Genomic DNA, 26469 nt, shown 5'->3' with positions numbered 1-26469 from the left:
TGAATGAATGAATGAATGAATGAATGAAATCAGGATAAGGAACATTAGAAATGTATATTCTGCGCTTGCTCAAAATGTGGAGCTAAATCTCTACTGGAACATGCATTAAGATGTTGATTATGCTGCTTTTAACCGCCTCTCCAATCCCCCCGCTCACAATCTGGTATCAATGCAATAAACTTTAGCTCAGGGAAGGAGGGAGTCGGGGTTAAACCAGGCGAGTGTGTGTGTGTGTGTGGGGGGGGCAGGGGGGAGTAGTGGAGTAGCTTAACTGGCAGACTTTTAAGAAGACCGTTACGTTCCCAAACATTTTGGGGCATTCCAGACCTTTCCATGCTCAGCTCTGCGGTAGAAGAATGACAAAGCTCCTGCTGACCACAAAACAATGAGAGGTCGACAGGCTTTTTATTCTTTCGCCTGTGGTTATCGTTTTCCCCCCTTTTTACATGCACTATTTCATCAACTTGCATCATCAGACTTCGGTTTAGAGTTGATCTGATTCATTTGAACAAATCAGTTCAAATGGACAGTCTGTTTGAACTGATTCACTTACTCATTTGAATCTTCATTCCAAAAAGCTTTTCAGAAATCCCTGTGGATCATTTAATGCCTGCTTGTTTGGAGATAAATAAATATTTGCTATGTATTTGAGGTGTACCACATGATTTGTGCACCAGCTAACCACATAAGAGCTACATGCGAGTTATTTAAGCCCTTATTCACCAAAATCTTCCTCCAAATCTCATTTATGTTCTCCTGCAAATAAATATGGCACCTTAAAAAGTTGTCATCAATGAAACTGAACATAATTGGTTTTCATGTATCATCATTGATTTTACACCTGGTACGACATGTCAAAGCTACAGAAGACTTGGAATATAGCCTTTGAACTATGTTTTGGGTGCTTTTATATAATTTCTCATTCAATTTCACTGTATGGAAAAGAACGACCACAAGATCAGAAGACCATAGAGGAGAAAACAAGCTGGAAATGACAAGTTGAGCGTGAGGACAAGCTGTAAAAATGAATGTATTTGTGTGAATAAATGAATGTAAAAAATAGAAAACAGAACTATTACTTCAAGATACTTAATATATAATTACCAAAAAGATATAATTCATATATTTTTTTAAACCCCAAAAGAAGTTATTTGCTACAGTTATGAGATTTCATTTTAAGGTCCAGTTAAAAAATGATTCATTTTTAGAACAATTCATTTTTTAATGATTCTCTTGCTCTAGTTAACACTACTTCAAGTCTAGCACCTACATAAACACACATGTATTGAATTTAGTACCTAGAGTGGACGTACAGCCCCATCCCCCCACCACACACACACACACACACACTCACACTCACAGACAGAGTCTCTCATCTGCCCGACTTTCCTTAGCAACAGAGCTTTCATCATGGCCTGAAAGAATCGAGCCTGTGAGATTCCCAGCATTTCTCTGTCTCTGGTCATAAGGTCTGCCTGCTTTGAATGCTTAAACATGCTCATCATGTTGATCCAGTTACCTGTAATGTGTATGTGTAATCACACTTCAAATCTGCAGACTCTGAGGGTTTAAGGAATATAAACACAGAGACATGCACACATGAAACACTACTGCGATCAAGATCCCATAACTGGAGTTTATGTTACGCTGTATCAATATACACTGAGAAGAGCAGAGGCCGATCCATCTGTTAAATGTATCTCATATAATCTCTCTATCAGCATATATGTAGAAGGAATGGTGACGTGTTCTCTGTACTTTACTACCAGACCAGCTCTATTTCTTTTTACTATTTCTAAAAAGAACCATAACATCTAAATAAACCCTGATATATTCAGTTTGAGTATTACCTTAAATATCTGAAGTCCACCTACCCCAAACTCATCACTTTCACTTCACCGCTCTGCTTTTTAAATGCTGCAAATCCTAATTGTAAAATTCCAGATTCCCGCTTTTCCAGGGCATGTCTTTATTCTGCTCACCAAAGGTTTTCTGAGGCGCTGGGAATCTTGACAGATGTGGGCTGGTAGGGAGGAATCTCTCTTTTTTTAGTGCCATAAGAGAAAATGTTTTCATGCAAGTAGAAGATTACCATTAAAAAAAAATGTCTTCTAATAAATACACTAGAGTTAAAATGTTTTTTTTTTTTTTTAATTTCAAGGAAGATTTTTTGGTAACACTATCTATGAAGCCCGTATTTATGATACATTATAAGGGTATTCTTAAGGCATTATAATTATAATATGTTGTATCATTTCATGAATATTCAAAAGAACAGTTTTAATATATTATAATATTTACTTATTTGTGGTTATAGCTTTTAAGAGTATGATGATTTATAACACAATGAACACGTTGCATCCACTTTTACAATGGATTATATTTATCATAGTTATAATGTATTACAAGTCTCATATCTTGCCATTTTTCTTATGCTACTTTACGTAAAGCAGTCAAAGACCACTTATAAGCAGTAATAATAATAATAATAATAACATTTTTTTCTCTCAAACAGCCATAAGATCAAATATCAGATCAGATGAATGTGTAATATGACACATTTGCTTTGAACTATTTTTATTGTAATATCAGTTTGATTATTTTGATGGTACCCTTTAAACAGCTGTTGATAAGTGACTCTGCAACTACATATCAACTAGCGGTCATTAGAGTATTAGTATGTCTGCTACTGTAAATATTTGCTAACACTTTATTTTGATGGTCAACCAACAGATAAACTGACTATAAGTGTCTTTGCAAGTACGTCAACTTATTCTACCATACTAGATTCTACCATTCTTGAGCATACTAATACTCTAATGAAAGTTAGTTGGCATGTGGTTGCAAAGTTGCTTATAGTCGATTGATTAAGGGGACCATCAAAATAAAATGTAACCATATAAAACATTGCATTTTTTTCAGTTGGAGTATAAAGCTCACATCAATTAATTAACATTAGCTCCACAGGAAACACTCAACATCTAACCACTCACAAGCTGTAATAAAATGCTGTGCACATCTTAAATAAACAATGTCAAGATATGATACAGTCCATTATTCTGTAAATGAAGTAGATTTAATATGGTGTTCATTGTGTGTTATAAATAATCATACTCTTAAACTTATAACGTAAGTATTATGATGCATTATAACTGTTGTTATGATTATTCATGAGCTGATATAAGTTGAGTTGATATGAGTTGAGTTGGTATAACATATTATACGTTTTTTTTATAATGCATTATGCATTCATTATAATGCCTTAAGAATACCTTTATAATGTATTACAAATACGGGCTTCATAGAAAGTGTTACCGATTTTTTTTATGATTTTGAATGCAAAGGTGCAGTTATTTGATCAGAAATACAGTAAAAACGGTATCAATATTGAAAAAAAGATCAAAAAATGTTAATATTATTTTATTTTATTATTTTCTATTATAATATATTTTTAAATTTAATTTTACCATTACTTCATTCTTCAGTGTCACATGATCCTTCAGAAATCCTTATAATATGCCGATTTAGTGCTCAATAAATTATTATCATTGTTGAAAACTATGACTATAAAACTATTATATTATTGTTGAAGACAGTTGCTTAATATTTTATGTAGAAAACGTGATTCCTTTTTTTTCAGAATTCTTTGATAAATAGAAAGTTCAAAAGAAAAACATTTGTTTGAAATAGAAATATTTTGTAACAAAGTAAAAGTCTTCACTTTCCCTTTTGATCAATTTAACGCATCCTTGCTGAGCCCGAACGTCTGTGTACTGGTACAATCTTTTCAAAACAGTAAAAATCAAGGAGGTCCAGCACAAATGGAAACAAATTTTAACCTACTCTAACATTTCATTTTTACAAACTATACATTGTTTATGTACACTAGCAAATAACTGAATATATTCTGTATGATGCTAAAAACCTACAACGTGTATCTAAAAACAATTCTTACAAAACAAAATATGTTAATAATAATAATGATAAAAAGTTATAAGTTCAAACTTCCATTTTTATATGATTCTAAAATGGGAAAAAAATGTTTTTTTGTCTAAACTGTTTGTTTTTTTGTCTTTTGTCTAAACTTCCAACTGGTGTAACTGTTTTTCGACTCTTTTCTCAGCGCATCACCAATATATGAGAGGCCCATAAATACTGAAAACAGTCCAGGACACCCACATACAGATGAGAGAGATGGGAGGCCCTTATACCCAGGTGTGCTATGGCTGCACAGGTGTGCTGTAGACAGATCAGACTGACGGTTGGAGGGAAGAGGATCCTACAACATCACACAAGACGATCACACTCACACAGTTCCCTATCAGTTATCCACTGCACCTGCTCAGGAAAATGTAAGCTACCTTTGCCTCTTTATATCAACTCTCTCCGTCCTTCACTCCAGTCTGAGAAGTGTGCACTACAGTTGAGAGCTGGCTGAGGGTCTTTGGCTGGTCACTGCTGTTTGAATGCCTGTCCGGAGTCATTTGAAGTGCTCTGACCTTAAACCTCTTACACTCAAACACATGGTGGAGAAACACGGCTGTGTCGTTCCCAGGGCCTCTCTCATGCTATCTCTCTACATGCCTGCCAGAAGAAGTGTTATTTAAAGCAGGACACCCCAGGGACTTTTGAAATGTTCTCCTCTCATTAGGACACTAGAAAACAAGGCAATGATTCATGGTTAATTATATGAGCTGTAAATAATATCATCTCATCGTAAAGAGTATCATGTGGTCTCTTCCAAGAATCCATCAAACAAAAGAGAGAAATTACTCATCTGATTAACTGATGGTAATATTTCATATCATATTCCATATGATGCCATATAACTGGAAAACAGATTTTTACTCACACTGGGGTACCAACCTAAATAAGCCAGTATTATTTATATACTAATATAGTATTTTTATATATATAGCTATTATATATAGCTTTTATTTTTGCATTTTTGGTTTTCATTTTAATTTTAGTTTTAGTAATTTTAACTTTTTTCTTTTTCATTTTATTAGCTTCTTTAAAAAAAAAAAAGACAAATTCTCTATACCTTTAATTGTTTTTTATTTCAGTTTTAGTACTTAAACTTATAGCACTTAAACATTTCTGATTTTCATGTTCTAATTTTTATTTTATATTTTATCACCAAAAATGTTCACTCTTGTATGACTTTCGATATCAAAAGATGGTATTTTGAAGAATGTTTGAACTGTTTTTGTCAATACAATTAAAGCCAGTTGGGTCCAAAACAATACTGGATCCCATTGACTTTCATGGACATACATACATACATACATACATACATACATACATACATAACCAAACAAACAAACATTTATGTAATGCTTGGAACAACAATAGGGTGAGTAAATGATAACAGACTTTAATTTTTGGATGAACTATCCTTTCACCACACACCACATTAGTGCGTTTGCTTCCGTTGCTCAGTCCAGAGCAGACAGTTTAATCACGAGAGCTTCTTTATGAATGCAATATCAGAAGTTCTTGTTTTTCCCAATCTATAACATTGGAAAGGCAGCTTTGATATGGCACAAATGATTTGGATGTTAAAGCAATCAGGGCCCATTTTGCCTTGAGTTAGAGTATGTAGAGGAGGCATTTTCTACACATTTGTAGCACGTAATTTTTTTTTTCCTCTTGTAATGCTAATCACGATTGATGGCACCAAACATTTAGTAATGTAGTTTTTCATTACCTTTTTACATACTCTCTCACACCCTTAAAGTTAGGCTGTTTAGCATCTTGATATGCCACACCTGTGAGGTGGATGGATTATCTCGGCTAAGGAGAAGTGCTCACTAACACAGATTTAGATAGATTTGTGAACAATATTTGAGAGAAATAGGCCTTTTGTGTACATAGAAAAAGTCTTAGATCTTTGAGTTCAGCTCATGACAAATGGGGGCAAAAACAAAAGTGTTGCGTTTATAATTTTGTTCAGTGTATATATCAAAAACAGCCTAACTTTAAGGCGTGAGAGAGTATGTAAAAAGGTAATGAAAAACGACATTACTAAATGTTTGGTGCAATCAATCGTGATTAGCATTACAAGAGGAAAAAAAAAATTATGCGCTACAAATGTGTAGAAAATGCCGCCTCTACATACTCTAACGCAAGGCAAAATGGGCCCTGATTGCTTTAACATCCAAATAATTTGTGCCATATCAAAGCTGCCTTTCCAATATTATAGATTGGGAAAAACAAGAACTTCTGATATTGCATTCATAAAGAAGCTTTCATGATTAAACTGTCTGCTCTGGACTGAGCAACGGAAGCAAACGCACTAATGTGGTGTGTGGTAAAAGGGTGTTGGAACGAAGGAAGGATGATCGGGTTGCAGAACAAAAGGGGAAGATAACAGATCGATCTGGTCTAAAGAGAGAAACAAAGAGAGAGAAAGTAATGGATGAGTTTCAGGGCAGCAGAGACAGTGGTAGATGTTTAGAGGCTGGAGGTTAACTACAACATCCTCAGCGCAGTGGAGGGGACTTGTTCTCAGAAAAGGTGGAGGGGAACCGTCCAAAATAGAGGGAGGCTTTTTATGGTGCATGAAACACCCATATTATATAATTTCATCACTGTACTGTTCATTTCCTCTGATGTGCGGAGTCTGAAGGGGACAGGGAGAAAACAAGGGGATGGGACTATAAAGATAGAGAGGAATTCCCCCATGTGCTCGTCCTGTGGTCAAGTCCTAACAAGACACACTTTAGTGAGGGGGTAAATATGATTTAATCTAGACCTTAAAATCTATCCAGATATGAAATATGGGCAGCATTAAAACACACAATCTTCCAATATTTTCCACAGTCTAAACCTTATTTTCCCCTCCAGCTGAAGGACTAAATGTGGTGATGTAATATCTGAATGAGTGGCATCTCATCTGGCTCACGCACACATCGGTCCCTCTGCCAGCTAAATGACTCAAACACATATAAATACACATGCTAATTAAATATGATCGTTTAAGAGGGGCAGTCGTAGCCACTCTGTAGGGTTACACCCACAACCTACAACTTAGATCTGCAACAGAGAGGGTTGTGGTGAAAAGCCATCATTTCAGCTGTTTTCTTTCTTTTGAAAGCTAGTGGAGTGTGCAAGCTCAACCCAATAGAAGACCTATTTTTTCTTTTCTGTAATGGAGCGTGCCATCATCAACCAGAGCCACCTCCATACAGGATTTCCCCCACTGAACTTAACATAGACCTACAGCAGCCTATAAAACCAATGCAGCTATATTCAGACACAACAGAAGCTGCTATTATTAGCATACCTTAAATGCAGGACAGTGGTGTGATGGCGATTTAAATAAAATACAGATTTCCAAACAATTCCAAACATATGGGTATCCCCTTGAACTTGGTAAAAAGATCATCGGTTTCCCATCTTGACTTGAAAATACTGTTTTCATGGTCACGTTTTCATTTATTATTTGCTAATGTTAATGAATGTGTACCAAGCGGCAACCTCCCGCTCTCTCTCGTGAAGCCAACACGGAAGTGACTTAAACTGTAATTCATCAACTGGCCACTAGAGGCTGGCTGCAAAAGGGAGTCAATCCCATAGACGCTCATCACCCTCATCTGTTTAAATGATATTAAGCCTTAAAGTTCAGCATAATTAAGGGCGTGGCCACTTGAGTAACAGGTGGATTGCCGCTGCTGTCACCACCGTCGAGCTAGGTGGGCGTGGCTTTAGCAACCAGCTCCCGCCTTTTTGCCCATTTTCGATTATCTGGGAGTAACGCGCGTGATGCGCTGCCAAGATGGCGACGGCCACCTCCGCCCACTTTTGAGCTTCAAAAACGCTCTTCCGGAACCTACGAGTGACGTCACGGACACTACGTCCATGTTTTTATAAAGTCTATGATGTGTACATTAGAGTGCACATCCTACTACGCTGAAATGAACAGGGGAGCGGCTGGAAACTAGCGACCTCTCATGGTTGGAGATAGTATTAACATCATAAACTGAAAGCAATCTTTACGTGACTTGCTTTCAAATGTTTTAAAATTGAAATCATCCGAATCTAATATGATCCAGCGGGCCATACTAAAAGACACTACGGGCCATATACAAGTTGCCCATCCCTGATCTAGATCATTTAAATATATTGTTATATTATATTATATTATTAAATCTTTGCTACTAATGCTAGTCAGCATATCACACCAATAAATAAAAAGAACAATGCAGAGAATTATATTCATTATAATCAGTCTAAAGGAAATACAGTTTCATTTTTATTTTTTTTTCAAAATTTTTAAAATGGGATGTTCAAGGGGGGAAAATCTTAGTCTTAGTCAAAAAATAAGTTAAACAGTCTTTCAACTAATAGAGCCCTCATGCCATCCAACCCTCTGCTGGTTAAAATCAGGCAACAGGAAGTAAGTAAGTGTGTGTGTGTGTGTGTGTGTGTGTGTGTAGCATGAGGTCAGTGGGGTCAATGATTCACAGACGCTCCGAAAAAAGGAAAATGATCCATCATGTCTTCAGAAAAGACTTCACATTAATCATAAATGATAATCACACATACATGAACAAAGATCTCCCATACACATAATATTCTTGTACAGATAACAAAAAGCATCCAAAAATGTGTAACAACCATCAGCTAACTGCTGCTGTCCAATAATACCAGATCTGTGCATGCAGTATTCACTCAAGCAATATCACTCATTTCTTTATCTATTCATTCATTCATTCACACACACACACGTCTATAAGGTTTAGGTGGGTGAAAGGGCTACCAGGAGAAAAACAAACCCTCACATAACTAAAACAAAATCAGATACTCTTCCAAATATTTGCCCTGTAACTAGATTCCTTGCTGCTCGCAGTCACTCACTCTACTACAGTTCCCACTGGACACTGGAATGAAATCCCCAGTCTTCACACTCAACAGACTCACTCAAGGTAAGACAGTTAGTGTGTGGTTGTGAGTCGGTACAGTGCCCTCTTTGTGTAAAATACTGTCACATCATATTGAGAACCAGCTGCTGGAATACTGTGGCTTTATAGTTTGCCAAAAACCTCCAGACAGCTAACGGTGCAACATCTCTGCTAAGACCACCTCCACATACCTCCAACTCTCAATTTCCCTCCATATTTCTGAGAGTATGTAGGTGAATCTCACAAAAATGTCCAGGTTATATTTCACCATAAACTCTTCATTGTCATGAAAGCAATGCTATGCTTTGTAAAAAGTGAAGAGTTACTAGGCCATTAGTATAATATAATGCATGAATGCCATTCAATTTATAATATAATATAATATAAATGCATGAATGCCATAAAATTAAAGTAACAAATGCAAAAACGTTTTATTAGCATTTTTCTAAAAAATATTTTTAGAATTTTATTTTGTGGTGAGATATGACCCAGATTTTATTTCAGACACATTTTCATAACCTTTGCACTTATATGATCATATTTACAATCCAATTTCAAGCATCAACAATGCCAGTTACAAAACATTACCAGTTCGGTACTACTAAGAAATTAATACTAAACACTAAGATTACACTAAACAGAAACAGACCTGAACCTCTAAACTTACTGTAAATGTAATTTCTTTAACTTTTCTCTAAATGCATTAACGGTCACATGATAACAATAATACAAGTTGACAACAATGACTGACATACCTTTCAGTGCTAAAAATCCATTAGATGTTTAATTTGCCAAAAATACAGGTGAGATCCTGTGGAAAATACACACTATCTGATGTGTTTGTTTGCATTAGCGTGTGAGGTTATGAATATGTTTTGCATGTGTTTCTCTAGTGCTGGAGTATATTCTCTGTCTCTACTCTTCTGTGTGTGAGTGGCTGAAGTTTGCGCCGGTGCGCTGGACTGTTTGGTGAAGAGGGAGGAGGCTAAACCAACCACCCCCTTCCCCAAAACACACACACACACACCCTCACATAAACACAACCCCCACCCCATGAACAAGAGAGTCTGGAGGGGTTTTGGGAGAAGGGCAGCACATGAGGGGAAGAAAGAGGGGGATGAGAAAGAGAGAAGTAACAGGAAAGAAAGCTAAGAGGAGAGTTAAGACTAAATTGATGACAGATTCAATGTCTTGAGTCTGACATTTGAAAGGTAAAAGAGCTGATCATTTTTAAAGGAAGTATGGCTGTAAATGTCATTTATTAACATTTTTTATATACATTATACATTTGTTTATATATATATTTACATTTAATTATAAAGAGATAAATTAATGAAAATTAAAGAGGGATTATATATATATATATATATATATATATATATATATATATATAGTCATGAAAATTATATGAAAATAACTTTTTGTTATAAAAATGTAAAATAAATCAATAAATTATATTATATTATATTAAGTCAAGAATTCAAATTCGAAAAATGACTGAAAAAAAAATCAATAACCCAAATCAGGCTTGATTTTATTTATGCTAAAGATAATTCATCTTCTTTTTTTCTGGTGAAATCTGGGTGATATATCAAGGAATAAAATTTTTTTCAATCAATAAAAATCTTTAAAAATGAAAACAGATCAAATTCAAATACAAAACTACAGCCAATAAAAAATATAATGATAGTTTAAAAATTATTTTTTAAAAATCCCGAAAACATGAATATGAGAAAATCAGACAATCTTCTAATTTAATTCACACTTTAAAACTATGAAATGTGTGCGAACGTGTGTGTGTGTGTTTCTATGTAAACAAGACCTGATGATATAAAGTGTTCATGATCTGACAGCTACTGTATAATGTGTGTTTAGACGAACACCAAGGTCTTAGCATGTGTTTTCTAACCTGCTAAAGCAAAACCATTGTATTTCTGAACAAAAACCAACATAACTGCGCAAATACCAAACAAACTACAAGCTATAAATGCCTTCAGACTAGCTACCCTTACGAAAAATAAGTTTATTCATGTGTGCTATTAGTATACTTCTTTTAAGCTAAAAAATAGGAAAGTATACTTTCAGTGTACATTTTATGTACTTCTCAGAAATATACTTAAAATGACATTTAAGTATACTTGACTTATACTTAGAAAAAGTCTAAATATATATCAAGCTATACTTGTGCTCCGGGAATCCATGTTTTTATTGTTATACGGTAAGGGGCGCTATTACACTTCTTCTGTACAGAAACAAGCGAAGAAGAAACCGAAACAACAGATGCTTCCACGTGTAATCTAACACGTGGTTTTTTGCCACGGGATGTAACTAGGATTTACACAAGCTTCAGTCTGGATCCAGAACACCTGAGAAGAGATGATGCCAACCCCTCAGAAGACCTCAGATGATGCCAACCCTGAAACAACATACAGAACTACCACATTTTGCTATAAGTTTGATTGCATCATATAATAATTGCTGTTAATATTATTCATCGTCTGTTTTATTACGTCTTATATTGATTTTTCCGTACTGCTGGTTCGTCTGGTCAGAGGAGAACTGGCCCCCCGACTGAGCCTGGTTTCTCCCAAGGTTTTTTCTCCATTCTGTCACCGATGGAGTTTTGGTTCCTTGCCGCTGTCGCCTCTGGCTTGCTTAGTTGGGGACACTTCATTTCCAGCGATATCGTTGACATGATTGCAAAGATATTATTTAAACTGAGCTGGATGTTGACATCACTGAATTCAATGATGAACTGTCTTTAACTGAAAAGTTAGTGTTTACTATTGTCATTTTGCATTATTGACACTATTTTCCTAATTAATGCTGTTCAGTTGCTTTGTCACAATCTGTATTGTTAAAAGCGCTATATAAATAAAGGTGACTTGACTTGACGATCATCAGAAATAAAACAGCATCAAAACTGTGTAACGTTATGGAATAAAATGTCAGCCCATGAAGAGGTAATGACTGGCAAGCTTTGGGGTGTTGATCGACTCCATCTACATTTTGATTATCACTCTGAATCCAATTCATAGTCTATTTTCAGCTTTTTGTTCAAAATGTTGTTTATTTATTTTTTTATTTTTTTAAATAAAACTTACTCACATTCAAGTGTTTACAAAAAAGAATAAACATTTTTGTTTACATGCAGATACCCTGTACTTTCTTTTGATGTTTGTATGTTCAGATATTCACATAATAAAATATATACAAATTAATACCTAAATAGGGACATAGTAATATACTTAAAGTATGATGTAAAGTTCACTTAAAGAAAACTTACGAGTATACTTGCAGTATACAACTACTGAACTAGAAGTTTACTGAGACTATACTTCAAAGTGTACTAAAAATGCTACAAGCATTAGTAAACTATCAGTATACCTATAAGTTCACTTTTAGTATAGTTGCAGTACAAACTAAAAACATATATGTAAACTAGTTGTGTACTCAAAGTTTACTACTGTTATTCTTAAAAGTATACTTTTATATACTAGAAAGTGGGCCAATTTAGTCCCAAGGAGTATTGAAATAGTACACTTACTAGTATACTAGGTTTTAGTATACTACTAGTACACTGATATTTGTAAACTTACTACACAAAGTATACTTAAAATATACTTGAACTTTACTTAAGTATACTTAATAAAATAAACTTAAAATATACTTATTTTTGGTAAGGCTATAGACACACGTTACATGATTTATAGCATTCCCATCTTATTTCAGATGATTATTTGCTTTACAGAAATCTCAATAGCTTTACAGATGCTGTAACCCCAATGTCAGTCATATGTCAGCGTCTTTCCAATAAAGAGCATATTCATTTCAGCGTGATACATATGATGTAATGTGACAAACCTGTCCCTCCATTATCAAAGTGCTGTCATGAACAGAGGAAAGAGATCATATTAGCTCAACCTGTATGTGTTCATATATAAAGCAGCCTGGGGCGAAGTCTTTAACCCGTCAGTCCTGATTGGACTGAGAAAATAACCACTTTGAAACCTGGGAAATCAGATCCAACAGCAGTATCATGAGAGCCTCTTTCCGTGAGGGATCTGGTTCAAACATGTTAGTGCACTTCAAGATCTATATAGCCCTCCAATAGCAATCTCACTTCCCTCAATGCTCATGATATCATCCATTGTGCAGGAGATGCTCTAGTTTAAGAGACATTTATCAAAGCACACAGGGGATTCCTTTTTTCAGTTAAGTGTCAGTGTTAAGAACTTCACATTCAAAATGTCAGATTTACAATAGCACCCAAACGAGTGCAGTAAAAGTGAGCAAAATAGTGAATTTGACATGTTTTTGATGCCTGGATTTTGTCAGACGTTTATTAATGACTATCTAAGTGATATTTACATCCAGACACCAGGCTAATGGCCAGGTGTTATTGCAGCCTGTCACCTGGCCCGTTCTCTATAATCTGGTAATGTTAGAAGCACTAGAACAGTTTGTAGTGTTCAAGCCACACAGGAAGACTGTGATTGTGGGGAAATAATAACACAAGAGGTTTAAATTGCACATTATCACAGCTAAGGTATGCAGAGAGCTTGTTTCAGCATGAAGGGGGGCGTTAAATCTGTGTTACATTGCCCCTTCAATCTGTACACTAAGTACAGAGGAGAGCACATGCACTAAAGCTGCTTTTATTACCGCCTAAGGACCAGAGCCTCAAGGTGACAGTATTCATTGCATTTAATGTGTTCATTAGACGTCATATGTGTATCTGAAAGACAACTGGATTCACATCTCCCCGTGAGAATTGATTCAGTGAATCAGGACAATGCTGATTCACACTAATGTCAACAGAAAAACACAAAGTCCCAAATCCTTCTCTAGTGTCTATCCTGAGCTTTGAAGTAAATCCATAAATGGATTTATAAGGATAGTTTACTCAGAAATTAAAATTGTGCCATCATTTACTCTCATGTTATTCCAAACCTGTATGAGTTTCTTTTTTTGTTCTGTTGAACATAAAATAAGACATTTTGAAGAATATGGGTAACCAAACAGTTTATGGACTCCACTGTCTTCTATAGTATGGAGAAAAAAAAATTATATGGAAGTCAATGGCTACCAGCAACTGTTTGGTTACCAACATTCTTCAAAATATCTTCCTTTGTTTTCACGAGAAGAAAAAAATCCACACAGGTTTGCAAAAACTTGAGGGTCAGTAAATCATCTTCATTTTTGGGTGAACTATCCCTTTAAGAGCGCTAAAAAAGGCAAACGTCTACTATTACATGATGATATTAGTGAAATACAATATCGTCCAAAGTTTGGGGTTAGAACATTTTTTATTTACTAATGTGTGTGCGCTAAACTAATATTTTTATTCAGAGGCATCTAATTAATTAAAAGTTAAGACATTCAAAATGATACAAAAAAATATGTATTTCAAATAAATGCTGTTTTTGTTAACTGCACCACATTGATAATAATAAATGTTTCTTAAGCATCAAATCACCATATTAGAATGATTTCTAAAGGATCATGTGACACTGAAGACTGAAGTATGATGCTGAAAATTCAGCTTTACCATATTTTAAAATATTCTTATATTACATTTGATCATATAATTAATAATTTTAATATGAATTAATGAATATAATAATAGAAAGCATTTTTAAATTCTAATATTATTTCATAATATTGTTTTTACTGTATTCTTACTGTATCTTTTGGTGAGCTTAAAAAAAACATCGTTCAAAAACATTATCGTATGACCCCAAACATTTGAATGGTATATCCTTTTCTGAATCTGTGCATTTACTAAAACAATGCCTAAATGTAAATTTGGTTAACTCTGCTCAATACATTTAAAAAGGTAACCACAAAAACTCTTCTTACATAGGTTAAAAAATCCCCTGGAAATCTATTGCTCCAAAATTGAAAAGTTAATTTCTGACCTGGTAGTCATGCATTGATTTATAATATCAATATGAATATGAATTAGACCTAAGAAAAGTGACCTAAGAAATTACCTAAGAAAAGTGACCTTAGAAAAAGTGAATTAATATTTAGAGAACCATATCACCCTCTAGTGGCTGCAATAAATCCACCCTGCAAATATCCACAGAGATTTTCACAAGTCTTCACAGCAAGCATGATCCATTTGATTAGTTTTATATGGTAATGTACAAATTTATGAACATGACAACACTCATTACAGTAAACTGAACTGACCTTTAACAGAGATATCTTTACACCAAATCTGCTTCCTTTAGGCACTTGACATAATTTACACAATAATTGGTTAATAATAATCTAGGACCAACAAAGAATTACCACATGTGTAAATTATGAGGTGTACCTTTAAATTGCCTTTTAATTTTCCTTTCATCTCCACTTAACGACATACTGAAAACGCCCATAATTATCAGCCGTTGGAAAAAACCCATTAGTCATCCATCTTAACCAGTGCCAATCATCTTCCACACTTACCCGCTGGTCAGCTCATCAGAGCGGGCGTTCTTAGCCAACACGTCTCCATCACTCATGTAGCCACTCATTTCCAGCCCCACACCTGCCAGCTCCAGATCCTCCACCCTGTCTCCCAGCTCCAGGCCACAGAGGGCGCTGCCACGCGCTGCCAGCTGCTTCCGTAGAGGAGCCTGGTACAGATAACGGCCCTGGCCGGACGCCACACCTCCGCTGCGGGACTGATACCCGTTACCAACCGAGGGAGCATCTCCTGCTTGTAGACGGGGGCTGGACTGGCCTATGCGACTGGCCCAGGACAGCGGCGCGGGGCGAGATGCCATGCTGAGGATGCTGCGACTGCTCATTTCAGTAGTAACGCTACCATCAAAAGTGGTCTCCAGTGTGCTGAGAGACAAAGACCATTTAAAATTCACACAAATTCATATATTGACACATTAAAAGTCAATATAAAATCAAATTCATATGACCTTTTAAAGCTAAAATGTACCATGGTATCAATAGTTATACCATGGTACATATCTATAGTTTCTTCAAAAATACCATGTTATTAGTTGTTTTTATTACAGTAGTGGCTTGTACCAAGTTTGACCAACATTTCTAGGCTGTTGTACTATAGTTAATTCCAGGAAACCACAGTTACTATGGTATTTTTCACCAAATAGAATTCAATTACAATATTTACTTAACTTATAATATGAGGAAAGGTTTTATGCGTACTGAGGAATTGTAACCAATATCCTGAAACCTCAGGAAACAAAAATGCCTTGCTGCTCTCATTTTGCCCTAAAATGGACTTTTTAAGCAGTTCACAATTACAGCATGATGCCATCATAGCAATGCAGTCTGGGTCACTCAGATGAATAATCAAAAAAGAGGAACAAAGAAGGTTTTAAGAATAGAGATGGAAAGAGCATGGTAGAGCTGGTGGACAGACTCTATTCAATTAGTCATTTACTGTTAAAAGAGTCAAGCCGAGGAAGGAATGGATACTTGTTATTGTCTCAAAAGATAAAATACTGTGAGAAAAAAGTGTCCTTTTATGGCAGCCTGTGTCTTTGCCTGTTGAATTGGGGAATAATCTGCTTTTTCCCTCACTGTTAAAGCTTCACGGTTTACCAAAGAACCATCTTCTTATCTTAGCCACTTTTTGAAAGTTCTCCTGCAACATCAGACTGTGAAAAGTAAGAAATAGATGCATCTACCTGTGTGTGATTTGCGTCCCCCGCAAACTTGACATGGTCTCTTCTAAATTCTGCCGCAGGTCAGCAATATTTTTGACAGTCCTCAGACGTCTGGTCTCTGGATCTTCACCTGAAAACAGGGCATGCATTTTCACATATATCAGTATTTAAACACGGTTCAAGAGTTTGGGTAAGATTTGTTTTTCAAATAAATGCTCTTCTTTTGAATTTTCTGTTCATCAAACAATGCTAACTATTGTTTTCAACACTGACTGCCAATAATAAATGTTTCTTGAGCAACAAATCAGCATATTAAAATGATTTCTGAAGCATCATGTGACAATATGGTGGTGCATAATGGTGCATTGATTATTATAATTACTAAAAGGAAAAGGTCTTAGAATATCAGATGTTTTAAACTTCATCAAATATGAAATGAACAGGTTACCTGACAGGTCCTCAGTAGAAGACTGGTTGATCTTACTGAAGCTACTGGAGTCACTACTACGACATCCACAGCTTGGGATTGTGCCAATGTTTCCATCTGCCTCATTCTGAGACCTAAAAACACAGGGGTTAAAATAAAAAAAAGATGCCATTCATGTACATGCATACACATTTTCTGTGACATTCTAGTCAGCAGAAGTCCTGGCCTGACTAAAGGAATCCTTCATGGAAAATAAACACAGGGCAACAGGTCTGTTTCAGAGGAAATACCAGTCAAACGCTTCACAGCTGAGCCTGACGGGGAGTCATACACATGTGAGCACGCATGCACACTTACCACAGCCGTTCACAATGAGTTTTACAGTGGCAGACTCATAAATCAAATACAAATGTTTTGGCATGAATCCATTTTATTTATCTGTCTATCTGCTATGTGCTACATGCATGCATTAAGATTTCACTAGAGTTTTTTTCAGTACAAATCAATATCATCTTGTGTTATGTTGTTAGTAAGATGCTCTTTAGCATGTTTGTAGCATGATGGTACAGTATGTGTTTTGGTTTTGGGTGGTTGTCAGGAGGTTGCTATTCTGCTACTAAGGTCTTGTGAGAGATTTTAAGCAAATTTTACTATACATTTATTAATATTTAGAATTTGATTGTTATATCTTCAGTATTCATTTCCATTTTAGCTTGTTTTATCAATTTTTCACTATTAGCTTTTATTATTTCAGTTTTAATTCTAGTATTTTTTAGTTTTAGTAATTCAAATTAAACTTATTTTAGTTAGTTGCCAAGGTAACATTTCTAACATTCTTTTTTTCTTCATTTTTTTGGACTGCATTTGTGAGAGAAGAAAATTTAAGCTACTGCTTTTTTTTTTTTTGGAGTATCAATTTGAGTTAACAGCAAAATACAGATGAAATCACACCTATTTCAAACCACATATCACAGGATTTGAATTAAAAATCAGACTTTGAAAAATGAGAAATGTGTTTCGGTTTGAATAGTCCAGTGTTAGTTTATTATTACAGATATACTGTTATTATTTTTATTAACATTTTGATTTAGAGTTTATTTTTGTTTTTAACGTGAGTTTATTTTTATTAGTTTTATTTCTATTTTTATATATTTTATTTTAATATTTATTTTTATTTCAGTTTTATTTTTAGTAACTTAGGCACTTCAGCTTATTTTATTTCAGTTTGTTGCCAAAGAGACATACCTAATTTTTTTAAGTTTAAGTTTTTCCGTCTAATATTTATATTTAGTATTATTTCAGCTTTGTTTCAATTAACAAAAACCTTTTTTAATAGTCTAGTTTCAGTTAACAAAAAAACAAAAACAAAACTACTACTTACTGGTCTAAGTCAAAAGACCCCCCCATAATCTCTAGATCTGGCTCGAATTTCTCCTTTGATCTAAATCTATGTATTTTGGCCTGTTTTATCATCCTCCAGATGAAAATACCAGGACGAGTCTCACCTGTACATGAAGGGTGCTACGGTGGCTGTGTTGGGGTGGCTGTACTGCTGCTGTGGCTGAGGCAGCTGCACACTGACTGTGTTGCTGGCCGTGGATTGTGTTCCGTTGGCCACCGGGGCGGCGCTGTGGTGTCCTTTCCCCTCGGCGGAAGCCAGGCTGGAAGAGGACGAGGAATGTCGGCTGTCCCTATGAAGTCCCAGACCCCCTCCCAGACGCATACTGCGGGGCCTCTCATTGTCTTTACCACTGAGGGGCAACGCTGAACTTTTTACCGCTCCATTTCCAGTGTTTTTACTTCCTGGTTTTGGAATTCCGCTTTGCACAGGGGCGGGGCTATCTTTCTTGGTACCGCCCACTTTGCCGCCTTTGGGTATGAAGCTGGCGATCTTGGAGGCTTTCCTGGGCTCTGCCTCGGAGGGAGCAACTCTGCTTGAGGGAACAACTTCCTCCCTAACTTCCTCTTTGATCTCTACCTTTTCGGAGGAAGGGACACACCTTGACCCCTCTTTCCCATTTTTGTCTTTTTCTTTAGCTCGTTCTTTTTCTTTATCTATGGCTTTAGTTGAGGCTTTTTTTCCTGTGAGCGCCCGGCTAAATGTCCGTTGCGCAATGCCCTTTAGTGCAATCTTTGGGCTGCTGGTTGTCATCATAACGGCACTCGATCCGTTCGTGGGCCTGACATTCCCATCCATTTCCTCAGTGGGTTTTGTATTGGAACCAGCCTCGACTCTTTCTAAAACCAAACCGCCATCTTTTCCTCCTGTCGGCGTAACGGCGCTCTCTGCTTGCGTGGATGACTTGGAGCCTCCTTTGCTGTTGAAAAGTTTGAGTTTCTCCAGCATGGACTTTTGAGGCACAGCTTTTGGTGGCGGCTCTGCAGGCACGGGCTCCTTGGCTTGGAGATCTGATTTGATGGAAAGCACCGTGGAGGTAGCGGTGGAGGTAGCAGTGTGCTTGGTGCTCTGAGATTTGCTTCTCCAGGGTTTGCTACTCGAGTTGGGCTGGGGGATGGCTGATGATGAAGATGAAGATGCCACAGTGCTGGTGCTAACAGAGGTGCAGGCGGACGCCAGGGATGACAGAGTGTGCTCAGTCACGCCATGTGAGGAGACACACTCTGATGATTCTGGTGAGGAAATGACATGAGGTGACAGTGAAACACAGCAAAATCAGAGAGACAGGATAAAACAGTCATGGAGAAAGTTGGACTGCATATGTGAGAGAAGAGCAGTTCATACTCACATTCATATTTGTACCATGAAATCTGAATTTGAATTAAATCAGATTTTGAATCCTCTTAAAACCAGGAAAGTTGGTCCAATGTTATTTTAGTGTATACACTATTATAGGATTTGTTCAAATTTTGAATTAACATTTATTTTCTTCCTATTTTTTATCATTTATTTCACCAGGAAGGTCCCAATGAAATACAATAAGAGTCCTGGTCAAGATGGGCAAAAAAAACATAATATATGAAATACAAAAAAAACACACGGCAACTGAACACAATATATATATATATATATATATATATATATATATATATATATATAAAAACATTGTTCTATAAAAATGGATAGGTCAAGAAATGGTTCGGATTCCATGTTTGGTATTTTAGTTTGTTTTGGGTTTTTTATGTGCTTTTTTCATTTTAAACGTTCTTTTTAACATTCTATTTAAGTTCCATTTATTTTTATTTCAGTTTTAGTAATCTTACTACTTAAACGTAAGTTACATTTACATCTATGCATTTTTGCAGACACACCGCATCGATATGTGTTTGAAATCCAATCAAAATCTAATTTTTGCAAATGAGTCAAAGTCTGATCAGATTTCATGTGGTTTTTCATAATTATGGAACACATAACATCATATATGAGAAAGTTTCTTGGCACTGCTCTGACACATTCATCATTACTATAGCAACAGATACAACAACAACACTGATGAACAGTCAGTCCAAAAGATCAGATCTGAAAACCAAATAGATGTTGTGGAAAAAAGAACCTGGGAAGCAGGGAAATAAAGTCAAAATTAAAGCAAACTTAATCAAAGGCTACGGAAAACAGGAGAAAAGTTTTGAAAGTTTAACCGGAGATGAATATTGAAACTGTTCTCCCTGGCCATAAAAGGCTAGCTACTCCTAAGCTAATGTTATTCTAATAGTAAGCAGCAGACAGCCGACTGAGATCCATTCTAAACTGTTTACACTAACACAGCGAGTAAGACTTTAATGCCCATTCAAACACTGGAGGCCAAATTTAGCTTTTGTGCTCTGTGTGACATACACAATCAGAACTTCCTTTAAATAACTGACATGAAATATAAACCATACCAAAACCGAAATGTTAAATAATGCATTAAAATCTATAATTAGCCAGTGTTAATTGATGAAATAAACAGACATGCATTCTAGCACAACAGAGTTATAAAAAAGTCCTTGAAAACAAATGGTTAAATCAGCCAAACCTTGCAGAATGACATGTATTGCTCATATGAAATAGTCTAAAAATGTCAATTATAATCATGGAAAATGTTCCTCTTCACTGTAGTAAAAAATCTGTTTATAAAAAGCAAAGAAAAACATAAAAATTAAAATGAAATCAGCATGCTATCTGTATCTCATTCACCTGGCAGGTCCATTTGTTAAAGTGCGCTGGTTTCACCGTCAGTCCAGCCTGTAGTGTCTCAGTAGTCGAGGAGCTACACTGCAAATAAAACACTAACTGCAAACAGTTCTCGCACAGAAACCCCGCTGTCCTTCTGTCCAGCCCCCTCCCTCTGAGCCTCTAGATCACTCTCAACACACTCGCTCTGTTAGCCGGCCGGTGGTCAAGACCCAGAAAAAAAGGCTGAAGTGCCCAAAAACTCTAAACACAACTCTAAATCATCTGAGCATATAGGCCTACTAATGCTGCACATTACAAATGAGATAAAAAACTATAGGTTTATCCCACTGAGTGCCTAGTCGGTGTGCTGGATATTTCTCACAGATACTTTATGCGCCGTTTATTCAGATATATATATCATTTTAAACAGACAGAAATATTATTTGACATAATATTAGCAACAAACTTCTGGTAAGCACATGTTAAGACTGAATGTAAAGGTTTTGACTAAAAATCCACTGATTACACTCAAATGTTTTATTATTTTTCAGGTTCAGTGTTTATCTGTATATTTTATTAAACGATCTGACATGGGGGGAAAAACACTGTTCCCATCTCATTCCGTTTGGCATTTAATGAGCGGCACAGAAATAAAGCGGTAATTAGGAAGTGATTAAGGTCCAATTAGCCATGCAAGCCAGAGAGAAGTGGGTCAGACCACTAATGACTTCCAATAGGTAGAGAGAGGAAAGAGAGGGGCCGAGAAGGGGATAGGTTGGAAAAAAGACCACGGTTATAGAACTGAAAGTTGAGAGAGAGAAAAAGTTGAGCAGGTACTGTCCAGAAACAGACCATATGACAATGAACTGCAAAACTTTGGTCAGAAATAATCTTGCTGTCGCCCTCAAGTCATTAGGAAACTCTAGAACAACTTTCTGCCCTCAGGGTTTGTGGCCCCTCTCAGTTCCTCTTAACGTCCATATTTAAGCGATTATTTCTCCACGGCAGAATAACAGCTATCATTAGTCTCAGATGACCACCCTATGAGAGCCCACCAATAAACACATCATGCCTGTTTCATATTGCACCTTGTCAGTGTTTTTTCCCTCTGTTATTAAATACAGTCATCATGTGATTGTAAGATAATTCCAGTTGTTATTGGTCATATTTGTATCTTGTATTCATCATGTAAACATGCCTGATTAGGCTAGTATTTCATTAAAGGGGTCATAGGATGCCCATTTTCCACAAGTTGATATGACTCTTTAGGGTCTTGATGAAAAGTATGTAACATAGTTTGGTTCAAATTTTTCAATGGTAGTGTAAAAAACACATTTTTTACCCTGTCAAAAACAGCTCTTTTCAGAGCAAGCCGTTTTATAGCATTTTCCTTTAAATTTTAATGAGCTATGCTGACCCCGCCCCTCTTTTCTGAGCCGCTCTCTGAGGGACTGTTTACTTTAGCTGCATTCATTGTGAAACTTGCCAAAACATAGTTTGGTTAAAATTTCTCAAAAGTAGGGTAAAAAACACCTTTTTTTACCCTGTCAAAAACAGCTCTTTTCAGAGCAAGCCGTTTTATAGCATTTTCCTTTAAATTTTAATGAGCTATGCTGCCCCCGCCCCTCTTTTCTGAGCCGCTCTCTGAGGGACTGTTTACTTTAGCTGCATTCATTGTGAAACTTGCCAATTAGATTCATTAAAAAACCTTATACTCACTTCTTCTGTAGGTGAAGCTGGATCACGAATGATTTGCGAGAACATAGACACATTTATGTAGATCGGGGGCACATTCCCTTCAAAAACAAACGTAATCCTCTGCATCTTCAGCGGCTCAGATGTCGGGAGTAAATGACGACTGCTATGTTCATTATTACATCCAACAACAAAACACCTCAATCGCTTAGGAGTCATTCTTGTTTACATCTGCTCTGGAAGTGAAACAATGGCGGACTAATGGCAGCTCACTCTGGGCGGGTCTAAGGTAAGACGCCAGTCCAGTCTGTGCTGAAACGCTACTGTCAATCAAACTATCGTGGGAGGGGCCTGTTTTTGTGATGTCACACAGACAGGCATCTGAGATCGGCTCGATTCGAGAAAGGGGGAGTAGATTAAAAAAAAAAAACACTGGGTGGATTTTTATCATTATAGGGTGGTTGTGTACACACACTGCCAACACACATTTCAGTTCAAACAACTTGTAAAAGTGCATGTAGCATCCGATGACCTTTTTTAAGCCAATATTATACACAAATACAGCAACTGCTGTAAATAAAGGCTTAAACAGCATATGGACCATAAGGTAATAGTTCACCCAAAAATTTACATTTTATTCACCCTCATGTTGTTCCAAACCTGTATCATCTTCTTTATTCTTCTTTCTTCATATCCAGTTCAATTGTACTTTTTTGGCCATACAATAGAGGACAAAGATCGGCTCGATTCGAGAAAGGGGTAGTAGATTAAAAAAAAAAAACACTGGGTGGATTTTTATCATTATAGGGTGGTTGTGTACACACACTGCCAACACACATTTCAGTTCAAACAACTTGTAAAAGTGCATGTAGCATCCGATGACCTTTTTTAAGCCAATATTATACACAAATACAGCAACTGCTGTAAATAAAGGCTTAAACAGCATATGGACCATAAGGTAATAGTTCACCCAAAAATTTACATTTTATTCACCCTCATGTTGTTCCAAACCTGTATCATCTTATTTATTCTTCTTTCTTCATATCCAGTTCAATTGTACTTTTTTTGGCCATACAATAGAGGACAAATGGAACCAATGGGAACTGTTTGGTCACCAACATTCTTTAAAATACCTTTTTTTTTCTCCATGTTCCACAGAAGAAAGAAAGTCATACAGATTTGGATCAACATGAGGGTGAGTAAATAATGTTAATTTTTTGGGTAGACTATCCCTTTAATGAAAAAATTCTGTTATGTATAAAAACATTTCTCACAATAAAATAAAATAAAATAAAATCTGCTGCTTTAAAATGAAATCAAACTGCATAAAATTACCACTATACAAATACTACTTTTTACAGCACTGAATTTAAATGTCTAGCCCACTCTTGACTCGTGTCATCTCAGAACAGGCTTATGTCTGTTTCAACAGTGTCAGAATGATGGCACACACAGAAGAGTTGTGCTCCTTTGCTCTGTGATTCACAATCTCCCTCTGCTTTGCATTAAGCAGGTCACACACAAAATAACAGAGCTAAATGCATTATGGGAGAATCGGTCAGCTGACACCATTTACTAACTTTCACTGTCACAAGACCAAAACATCTGAACTCTTCAACTGCACACAAGTCTGATATTAAAGTCAGATTATTCAAAAAAAATATTCTTAAAACGTGAACATGGGCATGCAGTTTGCAAAGTCTACCATTAGAAGAACCTGCTTTGAATTTTTCTTTAAAATGCTTTGCTCATTTAGGAATATGTACAAACATACAGTGGAAAAAATAGAAAAACAGGACAGATTGCCTAAAGCATGACACTGTGGTAACCTTCGTCTTTCCGTGTCTCTTTCACTGCCACCACATTCTCAGGGCCAAAACACACTAATTGGAGCTCAATTAATGCAGAAACGTCCTACGCTTCGCTCACTCTGCTTTCAAAGCTAGTACCACACACACACACACACACACACGTATGGCACATTTGCAACATCTATGAAACATCTCAGCTAGGGGTTGTGTGACTAGCTTCATTCAAGGTCATTATAAGCAGTTATTTCCAGCACTGGCTCCGTCGCAGAGCACGGAAATGTAGTTGGCACATTTTAACACAGTGACCGCTTAAAGTCAACATGAACTCAGAACTGACCCAGTTTATCTTATGGTGTGTAATTCATCAGTGCACGTTATTCCAGAAAATGTTTAAAATGCAATACCTTCCTGTAGAAAGTCCGCTTTTGTTTTCTGTTGACTTCACCTATGCCATGTGTGCTACTGGATAATGCTAACCAAGCGGCAAATTTTAGATCTAAACATCATTCTTGTAAATGCACAAATGATAAATGGTATACAGTACTATTCAAAAGTTCAGGGTTGGCAAGAATTTTTTTTTTTATGTTTTTGAAGTCTCACTAAGGCTGCATTTATGTGATCTAAAATACAGTAAAAACTGGAATACTGTGAAATAGTCGTACAATTTAAAATAACTTTTTTCTATTTGAATACATTTTAAAATGTTATTTATTACTGTGATGGCAAAGCTGAATTTTCCAGTCCTCAGTGTCACATGATCTTTCAGAAATCATTTTAATATACTGATTTGCTGCTCCACATTTTATTTCTTATTATTATCCATGTTGAAATCAGCTAAGCTGCTTATTTTATTTTCAGGATTCTTTGATGAACAGAAAGTTCAAAAGAATATGTTTTACTGTGACTTCAATTTCAATTTAATGCATCTTTGCTGAATAAATGTATTAACATTGATTAAAAACATAATAATAATTTGAAAACGTAGTGTACATGCACACAGTCCACAGAATAAATAAAGACTAGCTCCATAGCTTTTACTTAAAATGGAGGAGACTGCTCCATTACTCTTCAAAATACAAATGACAAAATAAATTTAATTTGGAGAAAGAAACAAATCATAAACATACCTCATTCATATCACAAATCTTGCCATCCATAACTAAAACACGAGACACAGTTTTCTTCTAGTCCATCTGAAACTATCTTTTTTTATTATCTAATTTTTCTTTAAACGTTGCCAGGGGCTTTAGCTAGTCAGCATTTTTTGAATAAATAAAATACAGAAAATAGATTAATTTGCCTAGGCATGATACAATCACAGATAATATAAACTGGAAGGACTCTGTAGAGACAAGCTTGTTCAAATCTGTCAGAGAGAAACTGTTTTACATTCACACGCCAGCTGCCACACAAATGCTCTTTAATTAAATCCTGACCTGCCATTTTCTGATGAGATTATGAGTAATGTTTCGATTCAGAGGTCATTTCACTTTAAAGACTGTGACGTTGGCTTTACCTTTGGCCTGAGCTGCTGCTGCAGGTTTGGCTTTATCGCTGAACACCTGACTGCGGCGATTCCCTGCTGAACTGATGGACCCTCGAGGAGAACTCTCACTGCCCGCAGTGGACATCCTCGAGGTGGGGCCAGGTAATCTGTGAGAGAGAGCAAAAAATATTAACAACAACGTTCATACATTTTCTGAAGATAATGTGCGTGCTCCTTGTCGGTACAGAACCCGTGATCAGGTGTTGTTGGTGTTTGCCAAAGGATTGCGATGGGGCTTCTAATGCATTCTGAGGGGTTGCTAGATGGTTGCTTAATGCCTAAAGAGTTTATATATATATATATATATATATATATATATATATATATATACTG

At 36.2% G+C, this 26469-nt stretch overlaps 1 protein-coding gene across 1 annotated transcript in view; it reads right to left on the bottom strand.

Moving 5' to 3' along the window:
• LOC107557270 (neuron navigator 2-like) overlaps window positions 1-26469 on the bottom strand; it is a 137122-nt gene that overhangs the window by 47839 nt on the left and 62814 nt on the right. The window contains exons 6-12 of the mRNA XM_016240635.1: window positions 26107-26243; window positions 18476-19601; window positions 16992-17104; window positions 16565-16673; window positions 15363-15746; window positions 4212-4279; window positions 1361-1519 (exon numbers count right to left, since the gene is read on the bottom strand). Of these exons, the coding sequence (XP_016096121.1) occupies window positions 1361-1519; window positions 4212-4279; window positions 15363-15746; window positions 16565-16673; window positions 16992-17104; window positions 18476-19601; window positions 26107-26243 (2096 nt within the window). The remainder of the gene's footprint in view (window positions 1-1360; window positions 1520-4211; window positions 4280-15362; window positions 15747-16564; window positions 16674-16991; window positions 17105-18475; window positions 19602-26106; window positions 26244-26469) is intronic.

Source organism: Sinocyclocheilus grahami, unplaced genomic scaffold (genome assembly GCF_001515645.1).
Source record: "Sinocyclocheilus grahami isolate Dianchi unplaced genomic scaffold, SAMN03320097.WGS_v1.1 scaffold596.1, whole genome shotgun sequence".
Taxonomy (NCBI): domain Eukaryota; kingdom Metazoa; phylum Chordata; class Actinopteri; order Cypriniformes; family Cyprinidae; genus Sinocyclocheilus; species Sinocyclocheilus grahami.
Note: the sequence above shows the minus strand (reverse complement) of the source record. Positions and strands in the feature narration are given on the sequence as shown.